At 39.9% G+C, this 19,401-nt stretch overlaps 1 protein-coding gene across 1 annotated transcript in view; it reads right to left on the reverse strand.

The window, feature by feature from the left end:
• The window catches only part of PLCH1 (phospholipase C eta 1), a 201,824-nt gene that overhangs the window by 45,169 nt on the left and 137,254 nt on the right, over positions 1-19,401 (reverse strand). Inside the window, exons 7-11 of the mRNA XM_050966208.1 lie at positions 18,674-18,844; positions 9,096-9,189; positions 5,458-5,661; positions 3,452-3,572; positions 491-662 (exon numbers count right to left, since the gene is read on the reverse strand). Of these exons, the coding sequence (XP_050822165.1) occupies positions 491-662; positions 3,452-3,572; positions 5,458-5,661; positions 9,096-9,189; positions 18,674-18,844 (762 nt within the window). The remainder of the gene's footprint in view (positions 1-490; positions 663-3,451; positions 3,573-5,457; positions 5,662-9,095; positions 9,190-18,673; positions 18,845-19,401) is intronic.

Here is a 19,401-nt window from a genome sequence, read left to right on the forward strand (position 1 = left end):
CTTGGATTCTATTCTTGACTTTGCCATTGATTCCTTGTTTGATCCTGGGTGCCTCATATTCCCAAGCTATAAATATGGGTATCATAAAATTGCTCCTACCTCATAGGGCTACTGTAAGGGTAAGTAATAAAAAGATGTAAAATGCTTTGAGATCTTCAGATGAGATAATACATAAGTACAAATTATTTATGTATTTTATAATAATAATAATAATAATAATAATAATAATAATAATAATTAATAATATTTAATATAGCCTGATAATATCACTTTACAAAAAGTATCTCAGGATACTTGCTAAGTCTGAAATAAAACCCGTTTTAATGTCTGTGTGAAAAGGAACACAAGATAAAAACCATGCTAATTATATGTGTTCTGATTCTTGTGTCATTGGTAATTGGGTTCTTAGGGCCTGAGGGGACAAGAGCTAAGATGATAAGTATAATATACTGACTATTACATTTTCTACATAATACTGGTAGCAAATTACCTTCACTAGGATTTTGCCTTTCAAACTTTGAGGGCTAGGAAGCTGCTTGGAATCTCCAGCGATTACAGACGACAAGTCCAGTTTGTCACTGAATATTTCCTTGAGGTACTGAGCAATCTTCTTTTGCTGCTGGATACTACAGTGATTCTCAATAGACAATATCACCGGAAACCTAAAACAAAAGCAAAACCCCTAGATGATATCATAAGAGCTTTACAAGATATATGACCAGACAGTCATAATGCAACTTAGAAAGTAGGTTGTTTTACATTCATCTTGCTCTTCCAGTCCCTGTAGCAGCCATTTTGTTTTTAAAATGGTGTTTTTCATCATATTATTACAATCATATCTCCTTGAAGAAAGCATGAAAACTGACTGATTGTGATGAGGTGTACAAACCTCACACTGGGCCCAATGGGGTTGAAAGGCAATACTGGGCCCAAGTAACTCTGCCCCTTCGGGACTGCAGGAGCAAGTTAAAAGGAGCTCAGAAGGCCAGGCAAATGATGGTGGATAGGCTGCAGGAGAGAGTTCTTCTCCAATAAGCCAGATGGAGGGTTGAGTCTGAGATAGGATCACAGAGTGGGTAAGGCCCTCAGGCAGAGCGTTTTCTAACCACCACATCCTCCAAGGCTCTGCTCCTTTGGACTCCGCTGTTAAAGGAGTGACTGTCTGGACTATAGGGGCCATACTTCAAACTGAAGGGACACATAGATAAGAAGTAGCCCAGAGCATTAGACTTGCTGCAGGGAGGATCCTGCCAGTGTTGCTTCCCACAGTGCCCTGTTCTGGGACCTCCTATTTCACCCTCCCCACTTCAGGGCCAAGCCCCAGGTGTGGGTAGAAAGCCGAAAATTCCTGGCTTAGGATCAGGAGCAGGCACCTCTACTGCTTTGACAAAGGGACAAGGGGCTGGAAGTTGGGTATGCTAACCACTCAGCTGCCCAGCTCTCTGAGCACCCTACCACACTAATGCAATAGTTTTCAGACTGTGCTCCGCAGACCCGTGGGGGTCCACAGACTATGTCTAACATTTCCAAAAGGGTCTACACCTCCATTCAAAAATGTTTAGGGGTCTGCAAATGAAAAAAGGTTTAAACTAATAAATAAACTCAGAGGAACACATAGTTTGGTTGAGCCCTACACTACCTGGACCAAATTCTGCATCTGGGTACAGTGATGCAAATCCAAAGTCATTCCACTGAAGTTAACAGTCACTCTGGATTTATACTGGTGTAACTGCAGGTAGAAAGTTGCCCTATATTTTTATCTCATTAATAAAGACAAAAAGAGCCAAATTCTGCCCTGACACACACCCTTTGCACCATGATTGAAGTCAACTGGGGTCTTAAGAGCTATAAGGCCAGGCCCTAATTTCTAAAAACAGCTCAGTGTAGATCCATGTTGTTTGTTTGTGGGTCAAGGTGCTCTAAAGAGTAAGAATCCCATGATACTCTTTGTAAGACCATGTGTGGGTGAAAATTTCCGCTCTCCCATTGTTTTTCAATGTGCATCAGTTATTTGATTGGCTTTAGCCTTCTGCCCTACAGACAGATGCACACACACAGTTCTCTGTGTGTATAGCTAGTTACCTTCCCTTCCTGAGTAAAACAGGTATGAAAGGAAAACCCATGTGGAAAACACTACCAACTTTCCAGCTCCATTTGTTGTGAGGGTAAAAATCAATATGATAGAATCATAAAAGATGAGGGTTGGAAGGGACCTTAAGAGGTAATCTAGTCCAACCCATGCTCAAAGGACTAATCCCCAAACAGATTTTTACTCCAGTTCCCAAAGTGCCCTGCTCAAAGATTGAACTCAAAACCCTGGGGTTTAGCAGGCCAATGCTCAAACCACTGAGCTATCCCTCCCCCCAGAATAGACATGGGAAGGTCTATAAAGCCAAGATCCACAGGAATACAGGCACAGATCTCAGACCCAATAGTCTGCCATCTCCTCTCTGAGGCCATTACACAGGCTCCCTGTTCTGTGTGGAGGAGGAGTTAGGAGATCAAGTGATCTACAGACCACATTCCCCTCTTAGGGCTCTGAAACTTAGCATGCAAAGCAATACTGTTGCCATGAACAGCCTAACTTCCCCTCTGCAGCTTTCAGAGCCCTCACAAGGGAAATAGGAGTCTGTGGTGGAGCAGGGATATGAACCTGGTTCTTCCAAGTTCTCAGCTAGTGCTGTAATCACTGGACCGGTCTTCTCTAATGGTCCTTCTCTAGTGCCCCGATCACTGGAGCAGCCTCTCACCGAGTATTTAAGGGAAGTATTTAAAAGCTCTATAGGTTCATCCCATGGAGTTCTCAATCTTCTCTGCCCCTCTTCCAAAGTTTTTATCTTGGTGGAAGGAATGATCTAACCTTCATTCTCAATGTATCATGTTGTGTTTACAGTAGGTGTGGTAGTATCATGGTTGATTTTAATAATATTGTATATTCCATAATCCTGAGGCACAATGGGATAAATAATGAGCAGAATGTTACCATCTTTACCCTGGAACTTTCTGGATTTTTTTACTACAAAGATTTTAGAAAAATTTGTCCTTTTTCAGGCAAATGTGTCACTGAAATTGAGGACACTTGTCCCCGAAAGCAATGTTATGCCACTAATTTTTAAGCAGAATTCCCCACTGGAAATCAGTGAAAAATTCTTCTTAAAAGTGGATCAAAACAACTCTGAAATTGTATAGTTATGACTATATCCATATACCAAACAAAAAAACTATTGAGTTGGTGATTTATAAAAGATCCTCTGTAGCCTGGGTATTGATTAATGGGAAGATAAAATGTTCACACTGTTAAGAGATAAATCAAAGTTAACAATAGGGAAAATAATCAGATTCGCTATGTGTCTGAAGGAAGAAATTTACATTGAGATACAATATTTTCATATAAGATTTACTACACAAGAGAAGTATATTGCTCTACGCTCAGAACCTGCATTGCACTTACTCATTTTTGACAAAGGCATTTTTATTGATAGCTTCTACCACATCTCTGAAGAGTATTTTGGAAGTAAAGGTATAACCATGGTGCACTACTGGCTCTCCATCTGGACCATCCCAGCAGTCAACTGTCAAGACAAAAAAACTATCCATGAAAAAATATCCAGTGTCTTATACATTTTTTAAATTTTCTTCTGAAGGGGAGAGGAATGTTTTATCTGCTCATGTAAATCAGACATGAATCCTGAGTAATAAACTAATACTTTCATATTGTATTTTGTACTAACTATACAAAACACAATGGCAAACAACTGAAGACTGATCTCTATTATACCAACACTGTGATAAATTAATATTCCCTTCAAGTATAATTACAAGGATCTGCTGCCATCAGAACCAGAATAAAGCCTGCGTAAGAATATTCAGCCATAAGGGCCTGACCCTGCAAAAGCTAATTCACATCAATAGTCCTTATTTATGTGAGAAGTCCAGTGTACTCCTGCCAGTAAATTCCACTTAGCTCAATAGGACCACTGATGTGAATTAAGGCTGGGGAGAAAGGCTTTCTATATGCTATCAAAGATGGTTATTTTCTCAGTTATCTGCTCTCAGAATATGATTATTTTATTTGTGGGGAAATACAAATCAATTTTCACTCTGTTACTCCATATCATCTCCATACTGTATATGAATATGTGAAACATTTCTGACTACCAAAACATTCTGATTACCAAAGTGATGCTCAATCTACTATCACTCATGAATCACATTTCATTCATGAAAAGTATTTTAGATTAATTTATTTCAGAAATGAGACTAGAAAATGTAATAGCAAATCATACCCAAATTAGAAATAAGAAAATCGTAAGTAATTACTTAACTTAAGTTGCAAAAAGTTAATACAGTTACCATATACAGTACATGAGTGGGCAGGAAAACCAGTTTCATCATAAATGTATTTATAGATTGGTTTACCGATCCAGTCATGTGTAGAACAGCTCTATTAGGTCTTTGCAAATACAGCTTCACAACTGCAACTTACCAGATCTGTTCATGGGTCTCAATTATAATACACATTTTACAGGGCGGGGAGGTTGGTTTTTTTAATTCTGAGTATTAGCCTCATTATAATACAGAAAGATAAGCTTTTTGCCGAAAAGTTTGCCCAGCCTTGCATTAAAGGCTACTAAAGCTCTTAAAGGCAGTACTTCTTTATCTTAAAATATAGGGTGAGAATTGCTATTGTCGCACATATCCCAGTATCTTATACTTCCAAGTGCACATTATCAACTGCAGAGGTCAGGGAGGATTCATTACCTATCTGTACAGTGTTGCACAATTGTTTGTTTTTTTTCCCCACCTTCACAGGTCACTTCTGGAATTACAGTGCTCTGCATTAGCTGGACAAATGGTCTAATCAACTATTGCAGAGCCTATGTTCTCCCAGTGTTTGTTCTTAACACGTTCTAGTCTATCTGAGAATGTGTTACTAACTGATGAGTAAATCTGAACACCGAGTTTCTAGAATGACTGAGATTCTTATAATTAAACTCAGACGGCCAAATTTATCCCCGGAGTAACTCCAGTGATTTTGATGTTATTAATTTGAGTTTGACTTCAAACTCCACCAACTTAGTCTCAGAGATGTTTCATACAGAAACACCAGGTCATTGGGCTATGACAGATATTACTAAAAGCAACGGGAAGAAAGAGAACAATGGGGAAGACATGGAAAATGTTATTAGAGCCAATGTTAAGGTGAGCCATTTAATACAGGACCCCAGAGGAGAAACCAGCAGTGGCTATGCTGTGTCAGTATGAGACACTCATCTCAATGGCAAACATTACTTGTTAAGATTGCTAACAAATAAGACATACCAAAGCGGTGAAGAAGACAGTGAAGTAAAATATGAGCAAATTAATTTGCACATTCAGTGCCAAACTTAAAACTTAAGAGAAATGTCTGTCAGACTTTACAGAGCTTCACACCCACACAAATAACATTAAAAATACCTTCAATACATCGACAACCATCCTGCAACACCCGGGCATACATCTCCATTTTGGACTGAGATAGAAGTTGGTCTCCTGTCAGGTATGTATTGTGAGATGAAGCAATATAGTAGTTACAAAGGGGCTGATCCATATCCTGGTGAACTTCAGAATGCAACGGGTTAAATATATCACAAGCAGAACTGCGCATGAAGCTAGTGAAACCTTTGAACAAAAAGAAACAGTTTTTCAAGAGTGCAGTGTACCTGAACAGATTAACCTTACTAGAATACACAGGTTGATAAAATAGATACTATTTATGCTACAGACTATCAGTGTTAATCTGCCATCCAAGAACAGCTGTGTCATGTGAGATGACTCCACCATCCTGAGTATCTGAACTACCATCTTTGGTTTGTCTATTTCTTTTGCAAGCTCCTTTGGGCAAGGGCATAGACCAAATTCATTGCTAGCTCCAACAGGAGTTACACCTGCTAAAGCCAATGGCGCTCTGACCATTTATGCCAGACAAGTCCATCATTTTCTCCTAGTCTCTACAGTGTCACATGCACTGTTGATTCTCAAAAAATATTAAACAAATTACAAAACAGAACAATGTAGTAATTGGTTTACAAATCCATGCCTACCAAAACCAGCAGCATTTGGACAGCAATGGCACTGAGCTAAAGGATTCATAAGAAATCTATTAACAAAGAATAGCAGGGGCAGAAATTTGGATTCAAGTGGTAAAATATGAAAGCTTAAATAATGAATGGCAGCAACATGGCAAGACCGAGAAAAGCATAGATCTGCAATCCGATTATCAAGTCTGTGTGTTCACATCATATGTTTCCTTCATGCCCTTAAGGAGCATATGATGGAAATCTGTGTGTAAACATTCTTTGAAATCCTGGCGAGTTTCCCTGGGCCAAATCTGATACACACACTTAGGCAAGTGCTGCATGCTAACACTGTCTCTTGCAGTTCAAACAAAAACATTCCAATAATAAAAAGAACAAAACAGCTTATCATTGTTTCCATTAGAATTTACAAAACTTCCTTTCTTCAAATTATTTGATAAGATTAAAAATTATTTATCTTAATCTAAATACCACTGCAAACAATCAGGTACTTTGTACCCAAACAATGACTCGCTGTCATTAAAAACTGCCCTGGACAGATGTGACCCTCAGCAAGCTGATATTTCCTGACTCCTTGGGATCTGTTGTGCAGTGGGGGAAGGGATGTCAGTTGCCTCTGCAGCCACATCCCTCTTTCCAAAGACCCAGGAGAGTATTCTTGCAGGTGAGGGATCCGTTTGGAGGAATAGGGAAATGACCGGCTTGGTGTAAGGGAGGGAACGGGAGCCTCGTGTTGGGGGTGTGAGGCATCGAGCGGATGCACATTGTCTTTCTACTGGCCCAAGATTATAGACCAAGAGTGATATATCCTGGGTGTCATAGGAAGGTCATCGCCTGGAAATGAAACCAATCCAGCGCACCTTGTGCCCAAACAAGTGTTCCCACTTAGGGTAATTAAGAGCCATGGCAGCACCTGGGCCATGTAAATAGGAAGACAGCTGGTGAGTCAGGCCTGCTTGAGTGCACAGACTTGAGGAGCAAAAGACAGGGGTGAGACAGGCATGAGAGCTGCTTGACAGAGACAGTCTGCAGGGAGTGGAAAACTTTGCAGGCCCTCACTGGGCAGAGAGGCTAGTGCACTGACGGTCCTGAGCTCGAAAGGCTGAAAGGGCTGAGAGTTAGGAAGCCAGCGGAGGGGCTAGCTGCTGGCCCTTGCTGAACCACAGAGCCATAGCTGGAGAGGGCTGAAGGCTAAGAGCAGGAGGGGGTGATGCCGGCTGGCTCTCTGAGCCAGAAAGCTGAAGCTTGAGAGGCTGAGGCCTGGGAGTGTGGTGAGAGATGTCAAAGTTGCACTGGAGAGCTGGAGCACAGTGAGAGATCCCATGATGAGAGATGGTGAAGCCGTGCTTGGTGTGTAGCATGTACCGTCCGGACTATGCTGGGGAATTTGGGACTGTGCTTACGGGATTTGTTTTATAGTTTATTTGCACAGCATTTTCTATTACGATAAATTAAACTGCTACGGCTATTTTTATTTGGAAAGACTATTTGGGCTAGTCCTGGGGACTCTAAAGGAGAAAATGAGGCAGTGTGCCTGTTGTGCTGTAGCCTGCCACAGGAGGGCGCTCCAGGCAGGCAGGCAGCCCTATGATACTGGGATAACACTACCTCTTCCATGGAGCCTTCTTCACCAGTGGGATCCCTCTTTAAGTGAGATGTTGGGACAGCTGGAGCCACAGTAAATTCCTGGCAGCCGTTGGGAAAGAGGTATGGAGGCACTGGGCCTGCAAGGGGATAGGCCTGACCTCCTGGAGATCCCCCAGAATTTTGTATTGGTAATCATTTCCTTGTTGGAACCCACACTAAATGCAACACTGCGGAAATGTTCTAACAGGTCACAATAATGTGAAAATGACCTAAATCCAGTCCTAGCGTAAGTGGACACAACTCCCGTTTAAATTAATAAGAGAGCTATCACTTATGCCAGGGATGAATTTGGCTCCTAGGTCTCTACCATATCCTGACAAGGAATAAGAGGGCTTGATTCTGATATCAGACCACTGTGACTCCACTACATCAGTGGAGTTCCTGATTTACACCAGCGTAACTGAGATCATAATTGGGACTAGAGTTTAAATAGTGAACTTTATAATATGGAATTTAAAATATTTTAAAGGGACAGAGAAAACTATTAAGACCCTGAATGTAATTAAATGTGAGGAGAGTGTTACTAAACCTAATAGGAACAGAAGTGTTTTCAAATATTTAAAATACCACAGCTTGTTGCTCTGTTTTGTTTTCTTAATTCTAGCCTAAGTGAATTGCCCAGAGTAACAGAATTTATGGCAGAACTATGAGGGTAAATCCAGGTCTCCTGTTTCCTTGCTCTGCTTTAGCAAGAAGATGATTCTTGTCCCTACAGAATCCAACAAGCAAATTAATCTGCTCATGGATGTTACCTTCTGGACTAATTAACCGACCATAGCACTTAAATTATTTCAATCTAATTCTGAAAGATTTATTGATACATGCAGATCTGAATATGGTATTAAGTTGGTTTCAGAATTAATATACCACCTGCAGCCTTATTTTTGCAAATGAAAGGAGCAAGTTTCTAAATCTTGTAAGAAAATACTCTGGGCCTCACTGCGTTCCCTGCTGTTACTTACATGAGTGTAAATTAATGGACCACTGTAGAGTGGTTTTTCACTAGTGTAACAGCACAACTGGCCCATTTTTCTACATCAATAAAAACAGGTTATCTTATAAACAAACACAAATAAATAATTAGCAATAAGAACCCATACAAATTTGTATGCACTCTTGTTTTAAGATGATATTGGAATCACTTGCAGTACAATTGTGGCTGGTGGTACAATACTAGTCAGGTATTTCAACCTGTTGTTCTCCTATCTTTCAATCCATAGCTTATTAAAATACCCCCCAAACAATCATGTGGTTGAGCCTTCATATTAATCTGTTGTAGTCATCAGACATTAATAGCCACATCAAGGAAAATGTTGTTAGAACTCTTCCACTCTACTGCAATGGAAATAAATTGGGAATCAGATACTTTACCTTCTATCCCCAGAACATTTTGCTCTTTGTTTTCTTCTGAAACTTCAAACTTCCTTATGATGTCAAGGCAATATTCTGTGGTCACATTATTCATCTGCACAAAAATGACAGCATTGGTGTACATATTTTTTCTAGTATGTGACCAACATGTCAAAATATACTTCAGACCCCTGTGTCTGGCTGAAAATCTTGTGATCAAACACTGAACTCAGTCAACCATGAATAAGACTATCAGTAACACTATTCTAAAATGACCTTTTTTTTTTTCAGGGGGGAAGAGACGGTTGGTAACTCTCCACAAGCCTCATGCTCTTTATCTTTTAACTTTCAGGATGAACATGGTAGAGAATTGATAATCACAACTACACTGGTTGGTTTAAGAGCTGAAAATTTGCACGAGAAGAGTCTTTAACAGTTTGAGTTCCAATATTATACTAGTAAGTACAGAGAAAGGATTGATACTGACATTTAAATGCATTTTACTTTAAAAAAAATCTGACTTTTTCCTCACACCTGTTTTCTACAATTAACTTCATTGCTTTCAACAGTTATTTGTGATACACAGGAGATGTGACAGAAGAATCAGGTCCAAAGATAAAAGTCTGGCCCCACTGAAGTAAATGGACCCACTGAAGTCAGTGGGAGTTTTGTCAGGATTTTTTCCTAGTTATCTCTTTTCTATAATGACAAATAGCTTTTACCCTACACTTAACAGAAGGGAAGTGAAAAAATGGTTAGGTTAGTCATCTTTTTTTCACAAAGATGATACTATAATATTTCCATAAAGCTTCTCATTCTTCACCAAATTTGGTTCAAACACTGGCTTTGCACAACTTCAAATTAAGACATCACTCATACTTCAAGCGAAAAAATCCAGGAAGACTGATGTTTTCTTTCTCAAATTGTACCTAGTCTGTATTAAATATTATTGCTTCAGGCAAAGGCAACAAGGCGGATTGCTCAGTATTGTAGGTTACTTGCTATTCACAGTTCAGAGTCAAAGAAATGTTCCCTCGGTGGCTTGTTGCTCTTCCTTCTCAATGGCTGGAGGAATTTACTTTCTTTTGGCTGGCATTTCCAGTGACTTTACTACTTCTATAGCCTTGATTTGCTTTTCATCCTCCCTAACACTGTCTGTAGGTAAGAAGGCCCAAGTACCAACATTCACCTTTGTGTAGATCTTTTGAGGAAGGTTGAGATCCTTTAAGGGCCTAATTCTGCCAAGTGCTGAGCATCTCCCAAGAGATGGTGAAGGCCCTGACTCCCACTGACCACTTCTCTAGAAGCACTCAGCACCATACAGCATAGGACCAAAATGTGAAAGAAAGTGGAGTGGGGGAAAATCTTTATGTGCAAACAGTGCATCATAATGGGAGGAAAATAGACAGTGATATTAGTAGATATAAGATCGGCCATACTGGATCAAACCAAAGGACCATCTAGCCCAGTATCCTGTCTTCTGACAGTGGCCACTGCCAGGTGTCCCAGAGAGAAGGAACAGAACAGATAATCATCAAGTGATCCATTCCCTGTCTCCCATTCCCAGCTTCTGGCAAACAGAGGTTAGGGACACCAACTCAATATGGACAGAAGTGAATTATCCTAGCTAGTGAGAAGTTCAAAAATGTCACCAACTGAAGGAAGGTACAGAGTCTCATCTACTATCCCCAGACCTATGCGCACTATTTAAAATTAGCAGTAACTTGGGAAACATTCATGTCTGTAGCAGTAATGGAATCTGAAATATTGCTGGGCTGCACATGCAAAGGGGCAGGTCTGATATTCCATCCAGTAGAGGATTCCATCCAGTTAAGTATTGTAATGGTGACTTAACATTCTCATACATTAGAACAGTCCCAGGCCCTAATCCTGGAAAGACTTATTCATATGCTTAACTCTATGCACTGTGAGCAGTCCCCGTCAAGGAGTTACTCACAGTGCATAAACTTAAGCATGTGCATAAGTGTTTACAGGATCAGGACCAGAGAGAAGCCACATCTGATGTTTCTGCTGTCAGTTATAACAACTTTATGCTAGGAAAATCCATTAACTGCCATAAAGTTACTCAGTGACTGAAGTGAGAGCAGAATCACTGTCAATATTTGCCACTTCATCAATGACTGTAATACTAAAGTTCTTTCTGTTCAGAGTCAGGAAGGCCCTGCAGTTACAGCAGGTACCTAAGGATGTTGAGATTCTAGTGATACACAGAAAGAGATATTAATCCTGATGTTTGCTTTGACACTGTTTCTTTGGATCTCATTTGAAAAGAACCTTGGCTATTGAAATGCAAATTATCAACCAAAATGAGATGCCATTATCCGCGGGCCTGTCTCTCAGAGGTTTACATGTGTTCACTCAACCACAAAAAGTAGTTCTCTAATGAGGTTTTCTGGCAACTTTTTAATGCACACAAATGCAACTGCACAAAAGTTTTCCTGGCAGAATTTGATCTTTACTCTGCACCATGAATCATTTCATCTTACACTGCTATTTGTTGTTGTTTTTTTAAGTCCAAATAACAATGGGACAATGAGGTCTCCCATACAACACTGTCCATAAAGCCAAAAGGATCTGATATCATTCCAGCATGAGGACGTTGGAAAAGTTTGGCAAACTGGTCATCCAGATCTTCTCAGATGTCTTCATAAACCAGGATAGTTGGCTTTATCAAGAGCTTCTGCCGGGTTGATACAATCTATGTAAACATCTACACATTGTCCCTCGGTCTTCCCTGCAATTTTGGAGTAGACAAGGTCATGTTAATAGTGCCCTATTGTGATTGAAACCTACTTTGTGATTTTTTGAGTGTAGATGGTCTATGCCAGTGGTGGGCAACCCGCAGCCTCCGGGAGGCTGCATGCAACCCATCAGGGCAATCCACTGGCAGGCCGTGAGACAGTTTGTTTACACTGACTGTCCACAGGCACAGCTGCTTGCAGCTCCCAGTGGCTGTGGTTCACCGTTCCCGACCAATGGGACCTGACAGGCCGCATGCAGTCCATGGGCCGCAGGTTGCCCACCACTGGTCTATGCTCTGTGTATGTATCTATAACACTGAAGAGATACCACAGTCACTTTGAGCTCTTCTCCTCAGATACTAATGATATTGGTCTCTCTTTTAGCTATTATGATACTACTTCTGACTCCCAGGTATTGCACAGAAATTAGAGGGTGAGTCAGTGTATCACATCCCCACTTATAAAGGTCAGCAAATGTTCCTGGGCCTCCTGGATTTTTACAGATTTCATGGCTGCGATGGTTTTGCAAACATTTCCAAAAGCAGAAGTTATCCAGGGTCATTCTGCGCCATCCACTGTCTCACATGATACGTGATAAACCTGTGCTAAAAATTGATGGTAAAATGTTCACACCATTAATGCACGATGCATACCTTTGTCAATAAGGCTATAAGACACTTCTTCTAAGGACCACAAGCATTTGTGGCAAGCTGTACTGAGCCTAAAAGCACAGCTAGACCATCCAGAGTACCGCATGTCACTAGTAATGTCCCTATTTGCCAGTATTGGCTCCAATTCAAGAAAGCACTTAAGAATGTGCTTAAGTCCATACGCAAGACAATGCTTAAGCATACACTTGAGTTCTATTGATTGCTATGGGATTTAAGCCTATGATTTTGTGTTATGTGAATAACATATTTTCCTTAACGGGGACCATTGTTTGGGACTGCTAGATGCTACCGTAATACAATCAGAAATGTGGCACCATTGTGCCAGGTGCTGTTCAAACCAGTGTAAAAGACAGTCCATGCCCTGAAGAGTTTACAGTCTAAATGGACAAGAGAGACAGACAAAATGGACAGACCCAAACTAATATCAAGCAAAATATATGTAAAAACTGAAGCAGAAAACACAATTAGAATGTCAAATTATTAAAGTGAGGGAGACTTCTGCTGAAATTCTCTTTCTCGACCATCATCATCGTCAATTGAGTAGATGAGAAATTTATCAGCTTGCGCAGAAGACTGAGGCTGTCTGACCATGTATCTAAAGTCTATTCAGTCTCCCTTTGCACAGAGGTGCTTTCTACACCATTAGCAGGGTTTCAACATTCCTGTGTCTTTTCCTTTGCCTCTGCCAGTTTTGGGTGAGCACGCAGTACCCTAGAGGAAGCAGGCACATTTACCTTTGCTTTACTGGGGTGCGTAATGCAAGTTGTACAGCTAGATCAGTTACAAAATGAATCCAACTAGCAAATGTTTATCCAAATCTAAAAATTCCAAATACATGCTTGTTATTCAGCATTCATCTCTCCTTTGGTATTACACTTTTCTTTATTTTTTGGTTTGGTTCTTACCATAGAAAATCTTTTAATCTATTATATTTGATTTTTGTCCTTTAACAGAGCCTTTATAAATCAGCTCCACTGTAATATGATTACTTTATTAGCACCCTGCTTCACACATCACATCCATGAAGAACATTTAAATTTTAAAAAGCCAGGATGAGCTGATTGTCAAGCATGTTAAAAACTGGGGTTGTAGTAGAGGTGTCTAGAGGTTTTTTTTCTTCATCTTTTAATAAGCAGAGATGGAAACAATTATATTATCAACTGATTAAATTCTATACTGAGAGATGCATAAACTTTAATCTGCTATCTCTCTTGCTGTTTTTTTCGTAGTTATGTGACTAGAATAATTTCAGAATCGCTACATATCAAAGATTGTGTTTCTATAGTGCTGCATTTTTAATATATTGGATTAGCTCTAAGTACTATAACACAAGAAGAGTAAGATTTTGATGGCTATTCTCAAGGCACTTGTCTTGTTAAATATTTTAAAATTACCCTAAATGCACTGATGGTTCAACCTATAAAGAGTCTTACACGTAAAATACAAAAACTGAAATGTCTGAGATAGTAGGCATGATGACACAAAGGTTAATCCTGAGGTTAAAGGTGACACAAAGGTTAAATTGGTCCAACCTTGCACTGTAGTTATAATCTCTGTTCTGAGTTAATGAGATTCGTTTTGATGCTAGTGTCTATTTTTTCTCAGGGTCTTAAAAATATAATTTGCCAAACCTCAATACAAATACCGAACATTGCTAGTATACTGAAATAACTATACACTGTAGTCAAAGGACAGAAATGTCTGTCAGCTCATACCTCCAAATGTTAGAGAGAGCGCAGGGGATAGCTCAGTTTGCTTCTTAGAAAATTTTATTTATAACTTTAAGCTAAACCTGTACCATAAGAAGCCTACTAGAATTACACAGGATAATAGAAATGAGAACACTTTGCTGGAGAAAATAACTGATTATCCAAGCTCAAGTAGAGGTTGCTCTTTGATTGTAAAGGCTATTCCTAGCAGAGCCTTCTTCATCACAAGCTGTTGAGAATTACCTTTTTCATCATTTCCACTGGCTCCTTGATGTCTGTGTGGCAGTTGTTTGTGTGTGTAGTAGGAATGAAAATGTCTAATCTAGGCAAAGGCTACAGCTGTTAAGGGACAGGAGTCCCTTCACTTGTGCTATTTTAACTTTAACTTGAGAGAGATGACACAGACTCTCAATTCTAATTAAAATTTACTTTCATTAAATTGTAAAATGCCTTCTACATGAATGGTAATTTTTGAATATAGGCATATATGGATACATCAGTTACTGAATATGGCTAATTAATACTGGAACTTAAATCTTTTGAATGTAGGGATTTATACGCTGCTGATGAAAGACTGATTTTGATGCAGACATTTTTCCTTCAAAAACCAACCCTCTACAGGTTCAGCAAGATGTTGTTTTTGAGTGTGTGAACAAGTCATCTGTTGGCCTAAAATAAAATGTCACAAACTGGTGACACTATCACCTGGCTTGCAGAGGAGAGAGTGGAAGGAGGATGTCACAGTTCCTCTGTGAAGGATGTTAGAAAACTCCACTATCCAACAATCAGATGTTGGCAAAGCAGCAGTAGAGTGATAAGTAAGGCTCCATGTTTGTCACGGAGGTCACGGATTCTGTGACCTTCCATGACTACTGCAGCAGCCCATGCGGCTGGCCCGGGAGCCACCTGAGCAGCTCGGGCAGCCCGTGGGCCAGTCGCATCTGCTGTTACTGGGGCAGTCTCAGACCCACCAACCCCCCCAGCTGCAGGAGTTTGGTTAGGGGGGGAACTCAGGGCTGGGGATTGGGGTGCAAGGCAGTGCTTACTGGGTGGGGGACCTCCCTGGAAGGGCAATAGGAACTCCCCTCCCTCAGCTCCTAGCTCCACTTGCTGCCTCCACCCGCAGCTCCCATTGGCCATGCTTCCCAGGGTACGTCTACACTACCCACCCGATTGGGAAGTAGTGATCAATCAATCGAGGATTGATTTATCGCGTCTAGTGTAGATGCGATAAAATCAATCCCCGATCACTCTGCCATCGACTCCGGAACTCCACCGTGGTGAGAGGTGGAAGCGGAGTCGATGGGGGAGTGGCAGCGGTTGACTCGCCGCCATCCTTACGGCCAGGTAAATCGACCTAAGATACGCCAACTTCAGCTACACTATTCGCGTAGCTGAAGTTGCCGTATCTTAGGTCAACCCGCCCCCAGTGTAGACCTAGCCCCAATCAATGGGACCTGCAGAACTGAGGCTTGGGGAGGAGTGGAGGCAGCACGTAGAATTAGGAGCTGGAGGTCGCTGCTTCCCAGGAGCTGGGTAGGTAACCTGCCTCAGCCCCACCAACCCCTCCCTCCCCAGCACCCATGGCGTACACACTTCCGCCACCTGCAGCACCCCCAGGGCTGCCCTCAAGTTTTAGTCAGGACAGGTCACGGGCCGGGAATTTTTGTTTAGTGCCCATGACCTGTCCATGACTTTTACTAAAAATACCCTGGACTAAAACGTAGCCTTAGTGATGAGATGTAGGATGACCGAAAAGGGCCATGTGGAAATCAGGAAGAGCTCTCGCATGTAACATTCCCATCACTCATCAATAAGCCCCTCATAGGGAAGAGGGAATAAGATAACAGGAAGGGCAGTAGAGGAGCAAAGAAGTTGGGGAAAGGAATGCAACACCAAGAGTGTCCATCCTGCTGGTGGATATCAGCTGGTGGGTTTGTTACAAAAGAGCAATGATGAGGTAGGCTTTGCTTTCTCTCAAGAACTAATTCTCAGAATGCAGAATCGAAACACTAGATTAAATCAAGCAAAAGATATACCTTACAATTAAGCAACACAAATAATCACTACAAAATGTCAAGTAAACAGAGGACACATACTTATCCCAGGTGGGGATTTTTTTTTTAAATGAAGTCTGTTCTGCTACCCACCCCCAAGAATCTCTACAGTTGCGTAATAGTGAGACAGAGGCCCAGCATGTTATAACTGAAAATCAAACTAACTGGGCATTAAAAAATAATGACAAAGCGAAGCAGTCAGTGTACAATCACTGGTATTACAGTGAATAAAGCATAGCCACAACAGCAGTCACACCCAGCATGATTGGCCTCTGTCAGCAGCAGCATATCTGCGCAGCCTATGGCAAGTTATGAAAGTCACAAATTGGGCACTACAGCTGTAAATGGATATAAAGACCATAAACACATGCTATTTAGTAACAAAGAGACAACTAACTTCAACCATCACTGCTGCATAAGTCATATTAAAGCCACTCAAAATTCTTCATCAAAATATTACTTGGCAAAAAAAAATGGCTGTAGCTAAAATATAAAAATATTTTATTGAAACTTTCCAGTTTTGAGAGACAAAAGTTTTCAGCAGAAATGTTTGATATTTTTCAATAATTTTTTTATGTTTAATGGCTTGTTCATTCCCTTGGAAAAAACAAAAACAATTTCTGGGAAATTTAGAACACACACACACAAAAATGTAAACTTCCTGATAAAATACAGATATTACTACCTGTGATTATGTTGCCCTCTAGTTCTAGGCTACAAAGGACATTATTATTATTTATTTGTATTCTGGCATTGCCCACAACATGCTAGGGTGCTGTCCGCACACTAACGATAACTTTCATCCACAAACATCTTAATTTATTATATGTATGAGTGTAGCCCTTAGGACTCCTAGCCGTGGATTAGGACCTCACTGTGCTAGATGCTGTGCAAACAAAGAACCAAAAGACAGCCTTTGTCCCAGAGAGCTTACAATCTATCCATATTTAAACATGTAAGTAAAAGTAACCTGATTTTCAGAGGTGCTGAGCACCTGCAGCTCTTAAAGTCTTCACTCTGAGTTGCTGGTACTCAGCAACTCTGACAATCAAGCCGCCTTTTAACTAAATGCCTAAATGTGGATTTCGGTGCCTACATTCAAGCAATTCTGTGATAGTCTCTGACCTGAAGAGCTCAAATACAGAGATTTGTACATGTTTTATAGCTTATCTCTAATAATTTTTTTAATGAAAAGATACTAGTGCCCTACCTGGTAAAGGCAATGAAAACATAGCCTGTTACAAGAAGAGAACTGCTGAGTACTAAACCAAAATTTACACTCAAAGAAAAGCCTTGTAAGTACCAAACCAAATCAAATTTCTCAAAACTGTGGATATCTCTTCAAAAATCTTTTAAAAAAAGAAGCCTTGTACAAAGAACATGGATTTATAACAGAAAAAGTTGATAAAGATTTATATTTCTAGGCACACTGCCTAACCCCACTTTCACATAGTCAAGTCAGAATTCAGAATAGGAGATTGTCATAATATTAATATTGATATATTGCTCATCACTTCACTTTAGGGATGAACAAAAGATTATATTTAAACCGCAATAAACACTAATCAATTGTCAGTAGTGATAGCTTGAAGTGAGTCCACTTTATTAAAATCTCCTGTACAAGTAGCTTGAACATTGTAATTTTGTTATTAATATGTCAATACTTAAGTCCTGCTTTTTAAAGAAATAGTAGATATTATTTATGTTTTTAAAGTGACCTAGAGGCTCCTAGGTTGAGGATAAAATTAAAGAAACATATGGAATTTAAGTTTAAATGAAAAAATGTTGCATCAAAAACTAATTTTAACACAAATTATTGAACTAAATCTAGACAGGCAAATCAAATGTGGAAAGTCATAGACTTCAGCTTTTTCTTCATCCTACTTTATTTTGTTAAAAACCAAGTAATTGTTTCTACTTTAAAATGTAATTTGTATTGTCCTCACTCACTTTCTAACATGCTTTTCAAACCTTTTATTTATTAAAGGTCATATTCTGCCACCCTTACTCATATTGCACACTTCTTTCAATATAAACAAACTTCTTAAAGGCAAGAAAAGTTATAAGATACAACATTACAGCACTAAAATACATTGCTTGTTGGATTACTAACATTAAATGTAAACTTGTTATCTGGAAGTCAGTATAAGCCAGTGTGGATATTTACCTAATATGCCACATTTTCCCCCTAGAGGATCAAAAAGATCCTGCTTTCCAGAAGCATTTGGTTGTACTACAGTATTTAATCAGATTCATTTTGTCTCAGCATCTCCATTACAAATCCTTCATTTTCAGCATTCACTAGTGTTTACAGCCTGGACAAAGTAGGAGCTAACGTTGGTCGCACACTTTTGTTGTGTGTTAAAAAAAGACCATCAGCTACATTTATTATTCTCATACCTTTTGTTCCATCTTCAGAAACTGAGCAAATTCTTCAACGGTGAGATGATCTTTCTTATCGCTGTAGCTCAAAAGCAACAAGTAGAGATCACGTCGTAATGACATCATCTTGTAAAACACAGAGAATTCTTCAAATGTTAGGGTTCCCTGATTCTCATCTGTGTCAGCTTCCTGAGGAGCAAGAAGATGCAAGTAAGTGTGCTGGGTAGTTGTATAATGAATTCAGGGAATGAAGCAGAATAGAACATACATATAAGATACACTTTCAATGCACTTCAAGCCACATGACTCCACTCATCCTCAACAACACTAGCAAGCACTTTCTAATGTTACAACAAAATTAAAAGGATTCTTACTGGATTTCTTGGCAGAAATTCAATTGTTAAAGTAAAATGACAAAATCTCAGTGAAAAGGCAAATTCTGTCTTTAGATTTCATTGTATTAAGTTATTTCATGAGAAGGACTCACATTGGGGCAGATTTTGATCTCAGTTACTCTGGTGTACATCTAGAGTGATATATTGATTCAGTGGAGTCACACTGGATAGCATCAGAATCTCACCCACTGACTTCATCGAAAGGTAGAATCTGACATTTATAAATGTTCTGTATAATATTACAATGCTAAATGGATGTCAACATGCTAAATTGCAACAATCATTTAATCCCATTGCCAGCACAGCGTACGCGAACAGGATTAAGTCTGCAATAACAGCAGCGTTCCACAC

Source organism: Gopherus flavomarginatus, chromosome 8 (genome assembly GCF_025201925.1).
Source record: "Gopherus flavomarginatus isolate rGopFla2 chromosome 8, rGopFla2.mat.asm, whole genome shotgun sequence".
In the NCBI taxonomy this organism is placed as follows: Eukaryota; Metazoa; Chordata; order Testudines; family Testudinidae; genus Gopherus; species Gopherus flavomarginatus.